The sequence below is a fragment of the Arabidopsis thaliana genome, assembly GCF_000001735.4.
Source record: "Arabidopsis thaliana chromosome 1 sequence".
NCBI classification, from domain to species: domain Eukaryota; kingdom Viridiplantae; phylum Streptophyta; class Magnoliopsida; order Brassicales; family Brassicaceae; genus Arabidopsis; species Arabidopsis thaliana.
Genome location: NC_003070.9, coordinates 3,667,206 through 3,678,973, shown reverse-complemented (window position 1 = coordinate 3,678,973; position 11,768 = coordinate 3,667,206). Strand labels below are relative to the sequence as shown.

The 11,768-nt window shown below is 38.1% G+C and overlaps 4 protein-coding genes and 2 non-coding genes across 9 annotated transcripts; 4 read left to right on the top strand and 2 right to left on the bottom strand.

The window, feature by feature from the left end:
• The first annotated feature begins 125 nt into the window (after positions 1–125).
• Positions 126–199, top strand: AT1G11030. The gene has a single exon. It is a non-coding gene; the product is annotated as a tRNA-Arg (tRNA).
• A 207-nt stretch (positions 200–406) lies between these two features.
• On the bottom strand, positions 407–2,283 carry AT1G11020 (RING/FYVE/PHD zinc finger superfamily protein). The gene is made up of 3 exons (NM_100976.3): positions 1,545–2,283; positions 1,118–1,241; positions 407–1,003 (listed from the first exon to the last, which is right to left on the bottom strand). Exons 1-3 carry the CDS (start codon positions 2,004–2,006, stop codon positions 624–626), a joined length of 966 nt encoding a protein of 321 aa, NP_563883.1. The 5' UTR covers positions 2,007–2,283; the 3' UTR covers positions 407–623.
• Positions 2,283–2,367, bottom strand: AT1G11010. Its single transcript is given in 2 exon segments — positions 2,283–2,318; positions 2,329–2,367. It is a non-coding gene; the product is annotated as a tRNA-Met (tRNA).
• A 473-nt stretch (positions 2,368–2,840) lies between these two features.
• On the top strand, positions 2,841–7,218 carry MLO4 (Seven transmembrane MLO family protein). Of its 3 annotated transcripts, NM_001331948.1 has the most exons (16): positions 2,841–2,920; positions 3,016–3,190; positions 3,559–3,616; positions 3,706–3,926; positions 4,018–4,134; positions 4,448–4,508; positions 4,954–5,045; positions 5,183–5,257; positions 5,403–5,488; positions 5,605–5,654; positions 5,746–5,786; positions 5,879–6,052; positions 6,145–6,180; positions 6,270–6,337; positions 6,414–6,474; positions 6,584–7,218. In NM_001331948.1, exons 2-16 carry the CDS (start codon positions 3,065–3,067, stop codon positions 7,037–7,039), a joined length of 1,722 nt encoding a protein of 573 aa, NP_001320916.1. In that variant the 5' UTR covers positions 2,841–2,920; positions 3,016–3,064; the 3' UTR covers positions 7,040–7,218. The 3 variants fall into 3 exon arrangements, with proteins under 3 accessions (NP_001320916.1, NP_563882.1, NP_001320915.1); NM_100975.3 differs by having other exon boundaries at positions 2,920–3,190; NM_001331947.1 differs by lacking the exon at positions 2,841–2,920 and having other exon boundaries at positions 2,928–3,190; positions 6,270–6,474.
• A 564-nt stretch (positions 7,219–7,782) lies between these two features.
• AT1G10990 (uncharacterized protein) lies at positions 7,783–8,731 on the top strand. Of its 2 annotated transcripts, NM_100974.4 has the most exons (2): positions 7,783–7,994; positions 8,073–8,731. In NM_100974.4, exons 1-2 carry the CDS (start codon positions 7,883–7,885, stop codon positions 8,459–8,461), a joined length of 501 nt encoding a protein of 166 aa, NP_172568.1. In that variant the 5' UTR covers positions 7,783–7,882; the 3' UTR covers positions 8,462–8,731. The 2 variants fall into 2 exon arrangements, with proteins under 2 accessions (NP_172568.1, NP_849635.1); NM_179304.2 differs by having other exon boundaries at positions 7,783–8,731.
• A 307-nt stretch (positions 8,732–9,038) lies between these two features.
• On the top strand, positions 9,039–11,750 carry AT1G10980 (Lung seven transmembrane receptor family protein). The gene is made up of 5 exons (NM_100973.3): positions 9,039–9,382; positions 9,655–10,579; positions 10,780–10,878; positions 10,967–11,097; positions 11,278–11,750. Exons 1-5 carry the CDS (start codon positions 9,153–9,155, stop codon positions 11,441–11,443), a joined length of 1,551 nt encoding a protein of 516 aa, NP_172567.1. The 5' UTR covers positions 9,039–9,152; the 3' UTR covers positions 11,444–11,750.
• The last annotated feature ends 18 nt before the right edge of the window (positions 11,751–11,768 follow it).

Here is an 11,768-nt window from a genome sequence, read left to right as displayed (position 1 = left end):
ACTATCTGAAAAAATTGACAATCAACTTAGCTTTAGTAATGCTTACGACTTTTACGAGTTCTTTGGAGTGAATCCAAAAGAAAACGATGATATTATATACTATAATCTGCACTAGCATACTAAATGACCGCATAGCGCAGTGGATTAGCGCGTCTGACTTCGGATCAGAAGGTCGTGGGTTCGACTCCCACTGTGGTCGTATTTTTGTTATATTTTTAGGTTTTCGGGGGTTTGTAGGAAATTTAAGCTGCAACGACGTACCTATGCTCTCCGTTATCATCTCACTGCTTTCAGAAACTGTAACTCAAAAAGGAACACTTTTACACTAATATCCCTTTTCTCTGGTGAGAGCTTTTTGTGTGATAACTGAAACATCAGTCGGTATATAGACTCTGTTTGTAGATTTGGGTCTCAATATCTTTAATAGTCACTGAAAAACCAGTAGCATTGCATCACCTCATACCATAATTATAATAAATATATATAAGACAAAATATCCATTAGGTACTTTTCATCGCATGATAAAGAAAAGAAAGACACTCTGTGAACATATACGTATGAACTCGTCTCTCTCATGTGCCCGAAACTCCTTACAACCTTTATTTGACAGTTAAAAAACACGGTCACAGAAGTTTCAGCATTTTCAGTCTTCCTTCGTGCTCTGCATCCAGCTTCGGGGGAGTGTAACTTCCGTGAAGATCCTCCACAATGTACTCCTTTGTGAGCTCTCGCTTGGTGAGAATATGGTAATGTCTCTGCCATATCCTTTGGATAGCCATAGTTGCAGCAAGAAACCCATACGCTAAACCAAGAATGGCAAAGATGACGACAAAAACAACAACAAGAGCGAAACAAGCTTCCATTGAAGCAGGGAAACAATCCAAGACACCCCATCCATAACAGCAGTTCTGGCATCCAGCCATCCTCGGGTCATTACCGTTGAGAGCAGAGCAATGTAGAATGATTCCAAGAAATCCAGTCAGCACAAAGAAGGATATAACCCCTAAGAATTCATGACACACCAAATGTTCAAACGCGTGTAAGGCTTCTAGATCCGTGGTATTTGAAAGGTATACTAGTTACGCAATAAAAGGGAGATGAAAGATTCAGTAAATACCAATGCAGTAATAAAACGGGATGGGATGTTTCGACAAAATACGATCCCAATCATCGTTGAAAGAGTTGCGAAACTCTCCGTCTTTGTCCATCATATATGCGAATCCGGCCATCACAGCGATAACCTAGAGTTTCAACAATCTTCTTATTATCAGACGTCAAAAAGATTCAGACAATCTCTATGAAAAACAAGCTTCAAAAATGGCAAGTCACAGTGAGCAAAATGAACAATTTGATAGTCATCAACTTCCATTGTCAATTTCAAGCACCCACCATGTGTACGCAGTAACCAGGTCAAGATTCGAATCTAGTTCACTTTGTGAGCCAGATTATGACATCATATAAAATTTATCCTCAGAATCTCTTAATAAATGCTTTATAATCCTCACGAAAACTATGAAGAGAAGCTGAGAGAGAGAGATACTCACAGTCTGCACAGCTAAGAAAACCAAAAGCACATCTCTTGCGACAAAGAGTCTGAATTTAGCTTTTCTACGCCACGAATTGTTATCCTCAAAGGGTTCGACTCTCAGATGAAACTGTGCTTTGCAAGTAGTACAGTGAGAGAAAGCAAAACCTTCTTTAACCGATCGCCAATGATCGAGACATGAGCGATGCACGAATTGTTGAGTGCCTTTACACATACAAGGTGAAATCAATTCATCGCCTAACAATTCACTATCGTCCTCCAAACAAATACGACAACAAGGAGCTGAAGAAGCATCGTTCTCTAAATCTTCTTCAGCCTTTATCTCATCGCTATTTCCTGCCACCACAGACGCAGCAGAAGGAGACGCCGAAGAAGAATTGGTGTGATCTCCTAACAAAGGAGCGGAATCACTTAGTTTCTGTGAATCCGGTGGCTGCAATTGTACTTCACCTTGCATCATTGATCCAAACCTTCGCTAACCCTAAATTTCAGACAAGAAATCTGTGGGTGGAAATCAATCGGTGTGATTAGAGGACTAATGATTCGAATCGAGTCAAATACATTAGCGTCTCTGTGTTCGTTGATCGGCTAGAGAATAATCGTGCGGGGATGTGAGAAGATTATTTACAGAAGTGGGAGAGAGGCAAAACATAAAACTGGAGAAGAAGGGTCAATGCGAGAGAGAAACGAAAGCTTCTTTATTTTGGGAATTGAAAATTACAGAGAAAAAGGGAAATGGGGTGAGAGAGGCTCGAACTCTCGACCTCAGGATCACTCAATAGCTATGAGACCTACGCGCTAGCCAACTGCGCCACCACCCCAATGTTGGGAATTTGTACACGTGTTAATTTATTATATCATATTCATTTATTCTCCTGGCAAAACAGTGACCGGTCCACCACAAATTGCCAAATCCTAGTATCATTAGTCAAAGCTTTGATGTACTCGTAAACTTCTAATATTAACCGCCATTTATCAGTAAAATCGGTTGAGTTGTTGCTGCTAGATTATGATTAGTAGATTGCTGCTATAAATTCGGTTTACAAAAATTGTATGAAATGGCGTAATTTTGGTTTTTGTATCTGATTATTGTTCATTTAATTCGGACAGTGATTGAATCTCTCTCCTAATTTCAATGATACGTAAACCGATTGAGATATCATCAACCCGGCTTTGTTATTATCGACTAATGGTTGTACCGGTCGGTAAAGTCCGGCTATTAAATTGCATTATTAAATTTAGGTTCTTTAACGACATTTAGGGGGAAGCACATGAATGCTGCAATAAATGAAAGAAGCAATTGAATAAAGAAAGAGAAGAGAGAAGACCGTTGGAGAAGACGAGGAAGCAACCATGTGCTTTGGTTTCTACTTGGTACAGCATTCCATGAGCTTTTTTCTTCTCTTTGACTAGTATATTTTATTGTAGAAAATTAAATGGAGGAAAAAGCTAAACTTTCTTAATCACAGATGCAGATTGATTCTCCATTTTTCTCGGGAGAAAAGTTCCTCGCCGGAGATGGAGCATATGATGAAAGAAGGAAGGTCTCTTGCAGAGACGCCGACTTACTCTGTTGCTTCGGTTGTTACTGTTTTGGTCTTTGTTTGCTTTCTCGTTGAACGCGCCATTTACAGATTTGGAAAGGTGTGTTTTTGTTTTGTATTTTTTCTTCGTGTGTGTGCCTACTATATGTTTGTTGAAATGCTCAGCTCAAAAGAATGAGTGTGAAGAACGTATTATGATTTTTTTTTTTTTTCTGCACACTTGCCACTTGGGTTAACTCTTGCTCTCCATGATTCATGAGCTGGAAATGTTTTATCTAATAATGGGTGCTAGAAAGTGAGAATTTTTATGGACGAGATGTTTCTTCTTGGAGATATGTGTTTATGCTTGCTAAATGTCAGTAGAAGTAGTGTTGATGTTTTCACTCTAAGAGAAGTCATTATTACAGGATGTGTCTTTCATGTTAGATATATATGAGGAGCTAATTTCATGTTCTGTTTTGTTTTCAGTGGTTAAAGAAGACTAGAAGAAAGGCACTTTTTACTTCACTTGAGAAAATGAAAGAGGGTATGTCAAATAAACCTGTGCTGATGTTGTGGTGCTTTATACTTTCTTTCTTTTTCGTTTGATTTTGACTTGTTAAACTTTCTTGGTAGAGTTGATGTTGCTGGGACTTATATCACTTCTGTTGTCACAAAGCGCGAGATGGATTTCAGAAATCTGTGTTAACTCTTCCCTTTTCAATAGTAAATTCTACATTTGCTCTGAAGAGGACTATGGAATCCATAAGAAAGTTCTTCTGGAACACACCTCTTCTACAAACCAGAGCTCCTTACCTCATCATGGAATACATGAAGCCTCTCATCAATGTGGTCATGTAAATATTTACTTTTTCTATCGACTTAAGAGCCTATTTTCCTTTTGACTTTTAATTATATTACTGAACTGGATGTTGGATCCAATGCCAGGGCCGTGAACCATTTGTGTCGTATGAGGGACTCGAGCAACTCCTAAGATTCTTATTCGTCCTGGGTATCACTCATGTTCTATACAGTGGCATTGCCATTGGTTTAGCCATGAGCAAGGTACACATCCTAGCTCCTAAATCTACATATGAGTGTTAAATTTGTATTCTTAAGTATTTCTATGTTGCTCCGAAAGGAAGAGATGTATTATACTTGCAATCAACTTTATCCTCATGTCTAGAGGATGTAGAGAACCTCATGATCAAATAATTAGTGGTCCTAAGTATATGTCAAATAGAAATTATCTTCAATCTGAAAATTGAGGGAAAACCTTCGATATTATCATTTATGTGCATAGAGTGTTAGTAAGATTAAGCAGACGAACATATCAATACCATCTGAAACAGTGTTGTCTTTTTATCACGTAACACAGATTTACAGTTGGAGAAAATGGGAAGCCCAAGCGATCATAATGGCTGAATCAGATATCCACGGTAAATGACAAGACTTTTCTGTCTCTCCTTCAAATTAAGGCTTGTATGTTTTTGATGGGTCTCATCTTGAGGGCACATGAGGAACTGTGTTATCTTAGGATTAAGAACAGCATGAAACTAGGATTCTGTTAAGTATTTAGGTTGTTCATTCATGAACTCACTTAAGCTGTGGAGAGGCTTTTATGCAGATTTGCAAATTTCGCTTCATCTTGACTAGCAGATCAAATCCAGTATAATCACTTATAAATACTGATATAGGAAAAATTCCTTTCTGTCCTAGTATAATCACTTATACAGGATTGAAATGAACTGTGTGGAAAAGAGATGTATCTCTGTAATTTTAGCTTTATCACAAACAGCTGATTCATTGTTAAAGATACTTAATGCCTAGGATGCTTTAGTTTCCAGTCATATATACCCTAGTCTTCTTGACTTTGTTCAACAGCAAAGAAGACCAAGGTGATGAAGCGTCAGTCTACATTTGTTTTCCATCATGCCTCTCATCCTTGGAGTAACAATCGTTTTCTCATTTGGATGGTAACTCCCCATGCTTTTACCTTAAGCTGTAATTTTTTAAAAATTTCATATCTCTAGTTAAGAACACTGTTATATTTTTCTCCAGAAGCTATTTTTACGGCATTTGTCCAGCAATAAAATATATGTTTGCATTGCAGCTTTGTTTCCTGCGGCAATTTAGAGGCTCCATACGAAAGTCTGACTACTTCGCACTTCGGTTAGGTTTCCTCACTGTGAGTAACTTTTTTATTTCGTTTCTCAGTCTTTCCTTCAAATTTAAAATATAACTTTCTAGTAATTTCTCAAGAATTCTCATCTAATCTGGTAGCTGACATGATTAGTTTTCTGAATCCGGTCTTCATTACTTTAAAATTTCAGAAACATAATTTGCCATTTACATACAACTTCCATATGTATATGGTACGGACGATGGAAGATGAGTTTCATGGCATTGTTGGAATTAGGTATGCGTTTCTGAGAATTGAGATCTTATCAAAGACTCTTTATTCAACTGTTTTCAGAAGATTTCGTAAGGGAGTTACAGAATGGGACTGATGAATGTTTCTTGATGAATCAACAGCTGGCCACTTTGGGTTTACGCTATAGTATGCATCTGCATAAATGTTCATGGTAACTTATCGGTTCAATAAATACAAACTACATTCCATTTCTATCTCCACATTAAAGCTTTGTCTTTACTAATTCAGTGATTTCCTTGCAGGCCTGAATATGTACTTTTGGATATCATTCGTTCCTGCCATTGTAAGTAAAAGCAAGATTAAGTAAAAAGCTTGAAATTCATAAGGCAGTACTAACACTCAGAGCATGTGTTTGTATCTGTTTTGTTGTCTAAGCTTGTCATGTTGGTTGGAACCAAACTTGAGCATGTTGTCTCCAAGCTTGCTCTCGAGGTTAAGGAGCAGCAGACAGGCACATCTAATGGGGCTCAAGTCAAACCACGTGATGGGCTCTTCTGGTTTGGGAAACCAGAAATTCTGCTACGGTTGATACAATTTATCATTTTTCAGGTAAGCAAAAAGACTTTTCCTTTCTCAATTCTTCAAGCCATGATATTACTCTATTCACACAGATGATCCTTATATATTTCCTGCTAATGCAGAATGCATTTGAAATGGCAACATTCATCTGGTTCTTGGTAAGGCCACCTTATAAAATGCATCAATACTTAAATCAGCTATGCAAAGTTTTTCAGTTTTTGAGAAGATCATCAATTTCATGTATCAGTGGGGAATCAAGGAAAGATCTTGCTTCATGAAGAACCATGTGATGATATCAAGCCGGCTAATTTCTGGGTGCGTTTCAAATACACAACAATTCGCAGCAACACACTGTCTCTTAAGATTTTTTTTTTCTTTCTGGTGAATGCAGGGTTCTCGTTCAGTTCTGGTGTAGTTATGGCACTGTGCCTCTCAATGTAATCGTTACTCAGGTTCGTCAAAACCTTTCATATATCTACAATTCCACAATCTTAAGCCTATCCAAGTCTGTGACTAAACATCGTTCATAAAAACTCTATGGTTTCACCTGAATCTGAACAGATGGGATCTCGGCATAAGAAAGCTGTGATAGCAGAGAGCGTAAGAGACTCACTTCACAGTTGGTGCAAGAGAGTGAAAGAGAGGTCTAAGCACACGAGATCAGTGTGTTCCCTTGACACAGCAACAATAGACGAGAGAGACGAGATGACAGTGGGGACATTGTCTAGGAGCTCATCGATGACTTCACTGAATCAGATTACCATAAACTCCATAGACCAAGCAGAGTCTATATTCGGAGCAGCAGCTTCATCCAGCAGTCCTCAAGATGGATACACGTCGAGGGTGGAAGAATATCTGTCTGAAACATACAATAACATCGGTTCGATACCGCCTTTAAACGATGAGATTGAGATTGAGATTGAAGGTGAAGAAGATAATGGAGGGAGAGGAAGTGGGAGTGATGAGAATAACGGTGATGCTGGAGAAACACTTCTTGAGTTGTTTAGGAGGACTTGATCTTGTTTCTGCTTTTAGAAGCTTGGTTCAGTTGTAATTACTTGACATCCATACAAGAATAACAATTAACAAAGTAAATCTTTTGTTGGTCCAGTAAAAAAAAGTATTCAATGATCAAAGTACATCTTTTGTTGGTTCAGAGGTAAATTTAAAATATAATAGCATGGATTGGAACGAGATATTATGGCATTAGGAAACTTTTTGATTATGGCAGTATAAACAAAGACCACAAATTATGGCAGCTATACATATATTGATTTCAAAACAGAGATAAAGACTTGTCACCTGTCATTTGATTATTTATGAATTTACCTCTGCAGCATTTTCCTTCTTCTGTGCAGTCACGCCTACCGATGGATTTGATTAATTTCCTGTCGATTATTACTAAGTTGTATTTCTAGTAAATACAACTTAAAAGTAGTTTTGTACTCGGTCTTAAAACTAGTTTTGTACATAGTTTTTGAGTAAGATACTTTGTTTTTTTTGGGACAAAGAGTAAGTTAGTAATATCAAATTTTATCATAGTGATTGTTAATTTATGTCAACTACGAAATTAAGAAGTTATCAAATCTGATTTGAGTTATGATAACAATGTCATTGATAGACTCGGTCAATTATGGCATTAAGAAAATCTAAGGATTTAAGTAACCAGGTATCAATTATTACCGCCGTTGGTATTGACTTTTAAATAAGACTTGCCAGTTGTCACACACATGTCATAAACAATTGTTTTTTTCTTCTTCTTTTCATTCAAATGATAAAATTAAACTTGCACTATACAGTTTCTATAGAATCATCCATCACTAGATCTGGTCTGGCGATCCCCAAAAGATCAAGTCAAAAATGAATAACAGAGAAATGAAACATGGTAAAAAAAAAGACGAGAAGATGCCGGTTTTAGTGATGCCAGGTTTCATAGCCGGAGCAACATTTCTGGTTATTTGGATCATACGACGTGAGTTCCTTTTATCTTACTTTTGGTGTAACATAGATTTCCTTGCTTCTGTTTATCTTTTGAATAATCCATATATAGGCTATAGAAAGGGCTCCACCAAAACTAACTCGCCGCCACCATCCGCGCTTCCAAAGGCTCGAGAATGTGGTCCTGTGGCGTCCACTAAACCTAACTTAACACCTGCGCCGCCGCTAGGTCAGCCACGGCTATACGCTCAAGAATCTCAACAGTACAGTCTTGTGGCGTCCAATGAACCTGACTTGACACCTGCGCTGCTAGGCCCGCCACCGCTATACGCTCAACAGTCTCAACAGTTTAGTACTATTGTGGTGTCCAGTGAAACCGACATACCCCAGCTTCTGGTTCAATGTTGTCCGCCAGATGGAGACCGTGGATTAACAAATCAATACTATGCGGGACAAGAGTTCGACTTAGGAGGACACGACAAGGACAGCGATTCCGATTAAGAGTAGAGTACTTTTTTAAACAACTTTTGATTATGAATTTACCTCATCCACCATTTTTCTTCTCTTTATCTTGTGTGCACCGGCATCTTTAGACTATAATATATGTCGTAAGAAGAAGAAGAAGATTATAATTGGTTGATTTCAGTTATTTTATTATCAAAAAGGAAAGAGAGGATAATGTAATGTTGTAATCTTATATATATATATCCGAATCAGGGCGTCATTTCAGTTTACTAAATCATTTTTATTTATCTAATTTATGAACCATAGATGCGTTAAAACGTCTACTTAACCTTTTGTAAACTTGAGTGAATTGATGAATGGAGTAAAATTTCAAGTTTCATCGCATTCGTTTGTGTTATTAAGTTTTGTGCTGAGAGCAAATCTTCTTTTAGCCAAACAATGGGTGTTGTGGATTTCTAGACTTGATTTTATTTTCTAGCAAACTAAATAAAGTTTTGGGCCCAATGGGCCTGACTCATTGAACAACAAACTAGCCGTTGGTCCGTGTTTGTGCATAGCTCGGAGACGAGAGGTTGTACGTGTACGGAAAGTAACAGTACGGAGATTAGTCATGAAAAACAATAAACATGGTGCTTTTATGTTTTATATACTCCAAAAAGGGGTCTGCGTGACAGTGAGATAGACAGAGAGAGAAGAAAAAGAAGCGAGTGAGCAAAGTTTCTCAAAAATGACGAATCTGTTTCTAGGGTTTTTGGTGATTTCGTTTTGCTTACTTGGGAATTTGATTCACGCAGCTGACGGCTCGATTCACGACTACAACAACAGCGGAGGCTTCACCAAAATCGCCAATGCTCGCTACTTCGTTGGTGGTTCTGAAGGAATCTATGGTTCTGAGTTTCTGGATGTTCATCATGCTTCTTCTGATACACCTCTGCTCAAGGGAAACTCCTTCATCAGGTACGCATTTCGTTTTCTCTTCTGACTCTGTTCATTTCCTACTGAGTTAGGGTTTTATGTGCGATTTTATAGTGTGAGCTTGTAGATTTGGGTTTTACCGCTTCTTAGGTACTGGATTTAGCACTTTGGTGTAAAGTTTCCAAGGAAATTTTAAGAGATATATGTATATGAGCTTATAGATTTGTATTACTGTTTCTTATTGGATTTTACTATTTGCATTTCTATGGGGATTTTTGGTTTCTTATGGATGTTCATCTTTTATGTTTTTGTAGGTTTGATGATATCACTTTCGTAAGAACCAAGGAATCTGCTAGCAAGCAGAATTCTACTCTGGCAGCTGCAGGCTTGGTGGAAGCGATACTGTTTGAGGTGAAGCAGCGAGATAGAGTTGGTGGATCTTTTTTCAAATCTGAGGACATGTGCTGTACGCCAAAACTTGCGGATGCTGGTTCCTGCAATCTTGGAGAGGTTATGATTAGTGCAGATCCTAATGATCCTGAATGGCCTAAGCGGATTCCCACTTTTTTCAAAAGGGGTGAGGAAGAAGTGAAGATGTCTCCGGAAGCTGTCATTATCAAGAAAACTGGATTGTACACTGTTTACTTCATGACATGTGATCCGGAATTGGATGGCGCAACAATCAGAGGAAGAACAGTTTGGAAGAACAGAGGTGGCTATTTACAGGGAGAGAAAGCTCCTTTGAAGAAGTTCTACGCCTCCATGCTTTTGGCTTACGTGGTTCTTGGCCTAGTTTGGTTTCCACAAGTTGCTCAGTATTGGAAAGATGGAATCCAGTTGCATAGTCATATCAACTTTGTAATTGCATTTACCATGGGTGAATTGGCCTTCCTCTACCTTGACTTCGTTTATCTCGACTCAGCTGGTACAAGTCCTATGGAGGTTACAGTATGGGCAATAACCCTTTCTTCCATGAGGAAGGCACTCTCCCGGCTTCTACTGTTGGTCATATCTTCAGGGTTTGGGATAGTGAGACCTACCCTAGGTGGCATAACATTGAAGATGCTTCTTATTGGTGTCTTATGCTTTGTTATAAGTGAATCCCTCGGGTTGGCTATGCAATTTGGGAACATCTCTGAAAATGGAATGAATTACTTAATGCTCTCTTGGGCTATACTGGAAACTTGCTTTATCCAGTGGATTTTCAGATCCTTGTCGAAAACGCTTAAGAAGCTCAAGGTAAGAGAAACATACAATCCTCCTTTTCTTTTGATTATTGATATAACAGGTTAGGCACACTGATTGCTACATGTTTCTAACATATCACTTGTAAATATATCTTTCTTGTTAATTGTTGAAAGTTGCAGAAAAGCCATTTATAAAGATCCATTTCTTCTTAGATTATTCATCCCTGCTAATCCCATATTTTTCTTATGTAGCTGAATAAGAGGAACATTACTAAGCTGCAGCTCTACAAGATGTTTGCAACTGTGCTTGTAATCATGGTTGTGCTCAGTTTTGCCTGGATTTATGTGGAGGTAACATCTCAACAGTCTAGTGATAACTCTGGGGAATCACTTGAAAAAAGTCATATGATTGTGTGACTGAAATTGTTTTCTGAATCAGGTATATCTCTACAGCTCCTTGAGTCAGTTTTGGAAAGTGAAGTGGATTGTTCCAACACTTTGGTACATCCTTTCTTATGCAATGTTGGTACTGATTTGCCTCTTTTGGCCTCCATCGGAAAAACCAATGAGGTATGGTATCAATCTTTCTGTACTTGCCCTTTATCAATCGGGTGCTTATGTGGCCTGTTTTAAGTTCCACACTAAGATCTTGTCTGTTTTGTACTAACATGTTTGAACTTTGTATATCTGATCTTCTCTGCTGCTAGTTACACATTTTTCTGATGTATATATACTGGTTTGAAATTGCAGGTACCTATACGTAGCTGACATGGAGGAAGAGACTGAAGAAGAAGATGATCTCTCCACTGCAGAAACCGGTATGAACGCAACAAAGGCTGAATACGAGAGGAGTGAAAGGAAGACCCTGCTGGAAGCATTCATCCTATTGCTTGGGAATATACCAGGGGAGAAGTGAAACTCCCCATCTTACAAAGTTACCGTCCTTTTAGCTTAAGCTGCCTACTTCTCATCCTTTTTCAGCTTAAGCTACTCCTAATCATCCTTTTAAACCTACGGCTTTAAGTTTTTTTTTAACTCATATAATCTTCTGCAGTAGACTTGACTTAATCGGATTTTCTGTTTCATGAACTTGTTGGTAGTGTGGAACAAATGGGAAAATGAATATTTTTGGAACAAATTGATTTTCTGTTTCATATTAAGTTAAATCATTCTGTTTCCACTGAAATAAATTGTTTTCCAAAAATCACTCCGTTTATTATGTCTTTGTTTTTAAGAAATAA